This window comes from Amphimedon queenslandica, unplaced genomic scaffold (genome assembly GCF_000090795.2).
Source record: "Amphimedon queenslandica unplaced genomic scaffold, v1.1 AMPQUscaffold_13287, whole genome shotgun sequence".
NCBI classification, from domain to species: Eukaryota; Metazoa; Porifera; class Demospongiae; order Haplosclerida; family Niphatidae; genus Amphimedon; species Amphimedon queenslandica.
In genome coordinates, this window is record NW_003546477.1 from 42,986 (window position 1) to 52,448 (window position 9,463).

General features: G+C 35.6%; 4 protein-coding genes and 1 pseudogene across 4 annotated transcripts in view; 2 read left to right on the plus strand and 3 right to left on the minus strand.

Moving 5' to 3' along the window:
• The window catches only part of LOC100633816 (methionine aminopeptidase 1-like), a 10,796-nt pseudogene extending 7,932 nt beyond the window's left edge, over positions 1–2,864 (plus strand).
• A 170-nt stretch (positions 2,865–3,034) lies between these two features.
• LOC109583691 (uncharacterized) lies at positions 3,035–7,445 on the minus strand. Its single transcript, XM_019999122.1, has 14 exons — positions 7,412–7,445; positions 7,054–7,368; positions 6,918–6,986; positions 6,461–6,535; positions 5,812–5,875; positions 5,623–5,749; positions 5,513–5,572; positions 5,344–5,458; positions 5,112–5,302; positions 4,834–5,057; positions 4,615–4,784; positions 4,501–4,562; positions 4,344–4,452; positions 3,035–4,255 (listed from the first exon to the last, which is right to left on the minus strand). The coding sequence occupies exons 1-14, from the start codon at positions 7,443–7,445 to the stop codon at positions 3,054–3,056; spliced, it is 2,817 nt and encodes a 938-aa protein (XP_019854681.1). The 3' UTR covers positions 3,035–3,053.
• Positions 7,446–7,541: 96 nt separating this feature from the next.
• Positions 7,542–7,972, minus strand: LOC100633943 (trafficking protein particle complex subunit 1-like). Its single transcript, XM_003388135.2, has one exon. The coding sequence runs from the start codon at positions 7,968–7,970 to the stop codon at positions 7,542–7,544; it is 429 nt and encodes a 142-aa protein (XP_003388183.1). The 5' UTR covers positions 7,971–7,972.
• A 50-nt stretch (positions 7,973–8,022) lies between these two features.
• LOC100633308 (60S ribosomal protein L34-like) lies at positions 8,023–8,901 on the plus strand. Its single transcript, XM_003388131.2, has 5 exons — positions 8,023–8,074; positions 8,149–8,213; positions 8,269–8,362; positions 8,413–8,516; positions 8,724–8,901. The coding sequence occupies exons 2-5, from the start codon at positions 8,149–8,151 to the stop codon at positions 8,806–8,808; spliced, it is 348 nt and encodes a 115-aa protein (XP_003388179.1). The 5' UTR covers positions 8,023–8,074; the 3' UTR covers positions 8,809–8,901.
• Positions 8,902–9,027: 126 nt separating this feature from the next.
• The window catches only part of LOC105313525 (S-phase kinase-associated protein 1-like), a 2,731-nt gene continuing 2,295 nt past the window's right edge, over positions 9,028–9,463 (minus strand). The window contains exon 2 of the mRNA XM_019999123.1: positions 9,028–9,150. Within this exon, the coding sequence (XP_019854682.1) occupies positions 9,028–9,150 (123 nt within the window). The remainder of the gene's footprint in view (positions 9,151–9,463) is intronic.

The following is a 9,463-nucleotide window of genomic DNA, read 5'->3' on the forward strand; positions in this document are numbered from 1 at the left end:
AGCACAGACATTTAAATAATAATTATTAGTCTAATTTTACTTTAAATTTATTTCTCAATTTATTGCCTACTGAAATGGATAGCTCAGTACAGCCACAATTATTTGCAACTCAGCCAACACAGTTTTTTGCAGGTTAAGTATACTACGAGGCTGAGTATAGGTAGAAGAGACAGAAATTGGAAATAGGAAATACTAGGAATAGTAAATAACATTATTAGTTTATGGCATTGAATTCAAGTTATGCTGCTATAGTCATTTTTGTCAGTTTCCTGTTTCTTCACGAGCCTTGTCCAGTCCGAATCTTATCACATCTATCTATGATCTTATGCAAGCAGTGTACGTACAAGGGGAGAGCCGTGGTCCGGTCCGAATTCTATACAAGCCCCCGCTGAACTTCTGCGTCGTCCGTAATCTTGGTCCGTTGGTCCGGTCCGGTCCGAACTTTATATTCTACGTAGCATAACTACATCAATATGTATCAGAAAATGTAATAAAAATTGGGGGTGATTTCGGAGCCATTTTTTGGAAAAAACTATGGGCTATAGTCTTGCGTATTTTTTTACAAATTGACTTTTTTTTAAAATGGCCATAACTTAGAGAATGTAGTCAGAATCAAATGCATGCATGTACTTGTATAACACGTGGTTTAAATCAATATTTAATTATAATAAGGAAGAGGGTTTTTTAAACCCATCCAAAAATTGTTTTCCCAAATGTCTTAAAGAATTTGTGTCTTGATCTCTTCCCCACTACACTTTTATATACAGTTTTTTGTAAAAGGTCTAATGGGTTCACCAACTATCACTCATGTCCTTATGTAAACTGTTTATTATAGCCCATATAAGGGCATCAATATATGCATCAGATAAATAGGCTGATTTTAAATTCTTCTTTCTTAAATGTGTTAATTTATATGGATCTATCTATCTCTCATTAGCTTGGTAGAGAAGTCTTAGATATAGCAGCAAAAGCCACATGATCAGACCAGGTGTAACGACTGATGAAATTGATAGGATTGTCCATCAAGTAAGTATATACTTGTACATGTACTTCCTATGTGTAGATGAATGTATGTTTATACCGTATACTGGGATATTTTCACGAATTTTGCATTTGTAAGATTTCACGAAATAATATTTCGCGAATAACCTCTAAACTGCACCACGTGGCAATGGAAATTTAGAATTTATTTTCGCGACGAAGCAAAAAACGTGAAATTCGCGAAAATTTGGCTACTTGAAAATTTCCCAGTATACGGTATCTGTCTTATTGTAGGCTTGTATTGAAAGGAATTGCTATCCTTCTCCATTGAATTATTGCAACTTTCCTAAATCATGTTGCACGTATGTTTATCATGTACTATATTATCAAGTATTTTATTTTATTTTATATTATAATTATTAGTTCAGTGAATGAGGTCATTTGTCACGGTATTCCGGACAAACGAGAACTCGAAAACGGTGACATATGCAATGGTGAGCCTTTCGCATGCTCTTTAATTAGAATAACTCTTTCTTCCCTAGTCGACATTACTGTATATTATGGTGGGTTTCACGGAGACCTCAACGAGACAATGTTCGTTGGAAAACCGAGCGAGAGAGCCCAAAAGATTGTTACGGCAGCATACGAATGTATGATGAAGGGAATTGGCATTGGTAGGAGATCCTCTCTATCTTTTCTAGAACTACAGTATAGCAGGAAGTTTTGGAGGGGATTAAATTTGATGAATTTGGCATTTTAATAGCCATTCGCCAAAAATAAAATTCGCCATTTTGAGCCATTATACGCATGCTCAATGGCACGTGGCCACTAATTCGCCAAATTAAAATTTATCAATCACCAAAATTTAGCAATTTGCCAAATTTAACTCCCTCCAAAATTTCCCTTCATAATGGTATATACATGTATATTTATGTACGTGTACAGTACATGTACAGTACATGTCTTCATTTTCTTTTTCTCTTGTAGTTCGTCCTGGTACTAAGTATCGTGATGTTGGTGCCGAAATTCAGAGCCACGCCCATTCTAAAGGTTTCAGTGTCGTACGGAGCTACTGTGGCCATGAGATTAATCAGTGAGTGATTGGGTGGGTGGGGCTTGATAATTATTAATTGATTTTAGGCTGTTTCATACTGTTCCTAATGTACCACATTATGCAAGTTAGTTAATTAATTATTAATAATAGCTAATTAATTGTTAATTTAATATTATTAGAAAATAAGGCGGTAGGTGTAATGAAAGCTGGTCATACTTTCACAATAGAACCAATGATATCTGAAGGTATGAGTACATGTACATACATTGTGTACCCTATAGCTGCAATCTTTTGTGGCCCAAAATTTTTGTTAATTTCGCAATTTATTCAAAATTCACAAAAATTTGCAAAAATCAATTTAATACGGTTTGATATAGCTAAAATGCAGAAAATTGAGAAAATTTGAACCACGAAATTGATTTTTGTATGAATTCGTGAAGTTATTGGGCCATAAAAATGTCTCACTATACGGTATGTACATGTACATTTATAATCAAAGGACAATCATTATGACTGTTCTTTTAATCCCTTCTCTCTCTCTCCCTCCCCAGGAGTGTGGCATGACGTCACTTGGCCTGATAATTGGACTGCTGTCACATCAGTAAGCTCAATACACTAGCAGTGACATTATGTTAATCTTATGGTAATGATAGGACGGGAAACTCTCTGCCCAGTTTGAGCACACTCTCCTAGTAACTGAGAGTGGGTTTGAGATACTGACACTGAGGGAGGAAGGAGGAGGCAGACCTCATTACATGGACCAACTGAGAGCATTGGTTTGAGGAGAGGGAGAGTCAATTTAATGTCAAATATTTTATAAAAGTCTTAATTATTCAAATAAAGCTAGTATAAAAATTAATGAAAATAAATTTTAGCAAGCATGTACATGTATTTAGGGAAGCAAGGTAGAATAAGTCAGTTATACACCTTGATGTATAACCTATACGTGTACATAAACGTACACAAAAGGTAAAAGTAAAGGAAATGATGCATATCAAAAATTCAAACAATTAACTATTCAAATCTTCATCCTTTTCAATGCCTCTATTACTTGAGCCATAGTAGGACGAGCTCTAGGATCAGCATCAAGTCCTCTTTGTATGAGAGACTTCATATCAGACCAGGAGACTCTACCAGATTGTTGTGTTCTCTCTGATATCCTCATTTCTGGTTGACAATGTAAATTCATTTCCATAAGGAGAACAGAGTGACTGTAGACATCCATTGCTGGACTGTGTTGATCAGGAATAGGAGCTTCTGGTGCAGCATATGCAACATTGCCTGGCATAACAGTACCAGTACTGTTAGCTTGCACTACTTTAGCTGTACCATAATCTGCTACTTTAGCTTCATAACCAGCAGCTCCACTGCAAGGCTTTAATAATATGTTAGGACTGCTGACATCTCTGTGAATAATAGGCTGAGGTTTAAACAGGTGAAGGTAGTTGAGGCCTAAAGCTACATCTTGAGCAATACTCAGAATCTGTTGATTGCTTAATCGGTTTCTCTGCAGCTCATGATTAAGACTAGTGCTCATCAGCTCGGTCAAGATGAGAGGATTACCCACTTTAGTTGCACCAATAAACTGGACCAGCTTAGGATGACGTACTTGTGATGATATACTCATTTCCCTGGAGAAGAGAGCTAGATTGTAATTGGAGATGATGATAGTATGAAGTGACTTGACAGCTACTCTTAAACCTCTAAAGATACCAACTGTAACAACAGCATAAGATCCTCTTCCTAACTCCTCCTTTGTCAAAGTCACCTCATCTTTATTAATAACCCAGTGATCATCAGTAAGTGCTTGTTGCTGGTACCTACGAACTGCCTCTTGAGACTGACGTAGCTCCCTATCCTTTTCCTGTAGCTCCCTATCCTTTTTCTGTAGCTCCATATCCTTCTCCATTAGCTCCCTATCCTTCTCCTGTAGCTTTCTATCCATCGTTTCAAACAATTCTTGATATTCTTGGTTCTCTTGCTCTCTCTGGGCTTCTTTTTCTTGTAATTGGTGACTATAACTTTTTATTTCTTGGTCCTTTTCGGCTATTTCCCTGTATTTCTCATTCAGTTGGTCACGATATTGCTGCACTTCTTGATATTTCTCTACTTCTGCCTCCAGTTCTTGCTCTGTTTTTTTTAGTAGCTCATTCAATGTCACTATTTGTCGTTCCTTTTCTTTAATAAGATTCTGCAAATTTCTGGTGTCCCCTGCATCACCTATCAATAGTCCAGAAATTATATATATATATATATTGGTAAAATAATACAGAATGCACATACTGCATGCATATAGTTAGTGATTTACTTTGATAATAGCACAACAAAGTTTTATCATGAGATTTCATTTGCTTGTATACATGTATCAGAAGCATTGGGAAATGGCGATTGATTGATGAAACAGATAGTGAATGTTTCTGAAAAAAGAGAAGGTTGAGCTATTCATCTCTTAAATATAAGTATACCTTTGCTTTAATAGCTCTGAGAAGGTCTTTAACTAATATTGGATCATATTTTCCTGGAATACCTATAATATATAATAATAATAATTGAATATGTACAACTTCCGGCAATGAAACCTGCTGTATCAATCCGGTCCATCCAATTGGTTCCAATAACATCAGATGCACCATGTTCAATGGTATGGTCATCAGTGGATTCAATAATGTCACTAGCAGCCTCTAAAAATTTAAGCTGCTTCTCTTTAGACCAGAAATAACAGTGATCTAGCACTTTGCCTATAGGAATTCTGTATAAGATATAGTGACTTCTATTCATATTTTTATCATCATTCTTACCTCAAGTCTTTATTCTCATGCATCATTTGCATTATAAGGTCCTTAGCTGGCTCCTTATCTTCCACTTCATCACTTATACCATCAAGTGTAAATGAATGGGTACTATAGCTCTTAAGTGCAATGCCAATGTCAAGAGACTCGTCTCCAAGAGGGTGATGACCATCAGAGAGAACATAGTAGATAACGCAACCCATTGAAAATATATCAATAGCTTTACTAAATTTCTAAAAAAAGATAATTGATAAAAATCATCATAAACACATAATCATATTATTTACTGGCTTCTTATCCCCCAACAACTCAGGAGCTAGCCATACAAGTGTGCCTCTTACACGACTAATTGTTTTTAAATATTCATCAAAATCTATTTCAGTTGCTGTGCCAAAATCTGCAATAACAGCTTTAATTTCCTTCGTAAATGAATGCCTTTGGACAAGAAGAATGTTGCTTGGCTTAATATCTCTATGAACTAACATTTTTATAACAAAAGTATTATAATAATAATCATACCAATGTGTTTCTCATGCAAATGGTTCAATCCTCTTATTGCATCAGAAATAATATCTCTTTTGTTAACAATAAAACCTTGTAAAATTACTTCTCTTTGCTTCTTATCAATAATAAACTGCAATGTACATTGATACAAAATTGGCTTCAGAAATTAAATTCATGCACTGACTTTTTCTAAGCTGGTCAGACAAAGTTGAAAGGCAAGATAATGATATTCTATATCACTTTCCTAATAAAGACAAACACAATAATGAATTATGTCAGTTACATTTATCTTACAAAATGATAGTATTCCACTATATTTTGATTCCTGCATTTCATCAGCAATTTTATTTCTGTGATGTCCTCTATCACATCCTTTTTTCCAACTTTTTTGACAGCAATATCTTGTCCCTTAAATTGGCCCCTGTATAACAATGAAAGATGAAGATTAATTATAGTAACAGAGCTTAATAAACACAAGATTACTTATAAACAGCATTTTCCTTTGCACCAACTCCTAGTTTCTCAGAACGAAAATAAGTAATATCACCTAATAAATAAGTAAACATACAAACTATATATACCCACTATCTAAATAATAATTATCCACTCTTGCCATTATATAATCACAACTCACAAAACAAGTGACAAAGAACATAATTAATAGTTTACTTTAGACCAATACAACTACTTCTTACATATCTTGCATGGCTGCCCTTATGGACAGCAGGGAGAAAATCTGGCAAGACTGGTATAGTTTTGGCAGGCCAGAACTTTGGTGATAATGTTGACCTTTTACTATAAAGGCGGATTTACATTATAATGCTAGGCCAATGTAACGTCAATTTTTAATCAAAAGCATAGGCAATTTGGCCTTTTCACACATGCTTCACACTGGAGTTGAACCAGATTCAACTCCTGCATCAACGTAACGTCAGGACTAGCGTACCGCCTTAATTCCTATCTACTTATTCTTACTCACTAATAGTTTTGATAGATTCAGTGACTACGCAGATAAGATAAACGGACTACTGATAAACAGAACACCTGTGCAAACTGTATAATAGGTTATAAATTTCTAACTTATCCTGTCTAAATTACCAGTATACCACACAATGAATGTATTGTCATGTACCTATTGTGATTGCATGTCTTTCATTTGCAGTTTCTGGAATTATGAAAGGTTTGTTCTTCTTTTGCCCTTCAATATCTGAGTACAAAAAGTAGCATAAATACATGCAAACTTGTAATATGGGAAACCAGTGTAGAGGTGTAGTTTCACATTTTTACTTAATTATAAATTTTTGCAAAATTAATGCCTAATTAGCCTATTAATATCTTATCTTCACAGCAAAACTTTTTGCTAATCTACCATTATTTGGCTCCATTTCAAAATCGAAGTAAGTATTTGTGAAATTATAGCATTTCACAAAAAGTTGCAAATACTTATTTTCGATGTTGGATTAATTGGAGACCCACCCTCAACTGATATAGTTACACATGCAGTTAATGCTGGTTTACAATATAATGTTAGCCCAGCGTACCATCAATTTTTAATCAAAAGCATGGGCAATTTGACCTTTGATGCACACTTTCTGCTAGAATAGAACCAGATTCTATTCCAGCGTCAAAGCATGGTAACGTAACATCAGGAGTCACGACTAGCGTAATATTGTAAACCAGCCTTTATACAACATTATACTGAAGTGATTGCATTAAGTCTAATACCAATTGGTTTTTCAAGAGGTGTGGTTGATAGAGGATGCTCACAAGCTATTTTATTAGCTAATGCCGAGTCACGTCCTCCATCTTTAACAGCAACACACACCATCCTCCAGCAAGGAACGCCATTAGTCTCGTAGTCATAGTCTTTCCTTAACCAATGCTCTAATACTTCATATAGGGACGAAATAGCATGATTTCCACAAGAGCTAGCTATGGTATTTATAGTATCTATTTCTAGATACAACGAAACAGCAATGTGTTTCCAATGAGCAGAGAGTGGTTTAACCGACTTATAAACAGGATGGAAATCCTTAATACCTATTAAAATGAATGAAGCATCCTTAAACGGAACAAATTTTACCTAGTTCTTCTTCAGAAACATTCATAAAGGACATGCTGCAAATCCGAGTGCAAATCACTAGCACTTCACCTTTGTGGGGCGTGACACGCTGCAAATTTGAAATTCAAAATTAAAATTAAAAAAATAATAATCATTTAGTAAAAAAAGGTTTGGATTGTATGTAATTGTCCAGTTCCTTCACAAACAGTTGAGAATCAATGGTCGTCCCCAACTTATAATGAGGATTCTTAATCACGTACTCAACATATATCTTAGTATAAATGTGCTGCAGCATCTCCTGCAGGTCCCCTGCCTTGTGGTCAGTATTAAGAATAAACTTAGTACCCGTCGGGGTCTCGTAAATATGGAGCTTGTACTTATCAGTGGAATAACCAATGAAACCATCTCTAGTACTGACGGGGGAAAGGCGGGAGAGGAGGGATTTTAAGGAATAGACCATGCCGTAGAGTAGCTTCCTTTCCTCTTCTGGTGATATCCCGCACTCCTTCACTTTAGCCCACTGCCTGTAGAAGAGGCAGGAGCAGTTTCTATCAAAAATGTACAAGTTGTAGGCGACCATTTTAAAATAGGCGTGGCCAAAACTGGCCACGCCTGTTTCAATATTTAACCCTTGTAAGTTTCTCCTTAATTTTTCTTTCTCTCCCCACGAGGTTTACTTTCAAGGTAAGGATCATTCTCCATCTTTCCTTTTGCAAGCTTTAAGATAATATAGAACCATTACTATCTTTATATTTTAGATGACCAATAGGCTGACGTACCGCAGGAGACTCTCCTACAACACAAAATCAAACAGGAGGAGAGTGTAAGACAGAACATTAAATTAAAATTAATGAAACTAAAAATGCATTACTTTACAGTTCAAAGACCCCAGGTGGTAGGCTAGTCTACCTCTATCCAGGCAAGAGAGGTAATCCAGCAAAATGTGGTGACTGTAAAGAAAAATTAAGAGGGGTACGTTAAGCGATGTGGTTCCTCCTCTTTTTTTTATAATTGTGTTACAGGTACCTGCTGTACGGCCTAAGAAACTAATGTCCATGTCAAGGCCTAAGAAGACGGTTAATCGTACTTATGGCGGATCCAGGTGTCACAGATGTGTTAGGGAAAGGTGAGTTTGAACATGCTTGGTTATATTTGGGCAGGGTGGGTAGATTTATAAAAATAGTATCAAATTTGTGACACGTACTATTCCTGCCTGTTTTCTTCTTTACTAAAATGGTTACATGAATATGATTAAGTTTGTGCTGCTTTTCAAATTTTTTTGGATCTTTTTGTCTTCTTTTACACTCTTTTTTTCCCTCTCTCGTTCATAAAGGATTGTTAGGGCATTTCTCATAGAAGAGCAGAAGATTGTTGCAAGAGCTGTCAAAATGCAGCAGCAAGCAAAAAAGAAGAAATAGACACGGACACTGTAATTTTATAAATGTGATTGAAAACCAATAAATTATGAAAATCACTATTTGAAAGAGTATCAAGTCCATTTAATACCATAATTATAGCGAAGGATCATTCTCTCTCGTTGGCAATCTGCAAATTGTTTAATTCGTGTAGTTTCTATTAAAAATTAATTATATTCAGCACACATAAATACATTATAAATTTGTAAATCTCAATTCATATCATGAAGGTTCCGGAACGTGGAAAGTTTTTCGTATCTTTGCCGGGTCTTTCCCTTTAATTAGATCAGCCACACGAGCACAGAGCAAGTCCATCAGTCTCTTAACGTCTAAGTAATTGGCGGCCTGAAATGATATAAAAAAACAACAAGACAGTGAGAACAGAATTTCATTCATATTGACATCATATTCAATCATAGGGCTCTATAAGCCCATCCAAAAATTGTGCATACTAATAAAAATGCCATATGTGTATAATTGTCAGTTCAATGGCATTTTAGTTAAATAGCTAGAACTCTTACTCATATCATTGTGGGTTGCTCTACATTCATTTCCTGTACCACACCCACTTCGTATAGAGCTAGCTCTGCACTATCATGCATGAGTATTGGCAAGAGTAGATAAAAGAAGAGAGTGTCCTACTGTGATATACCCCCTG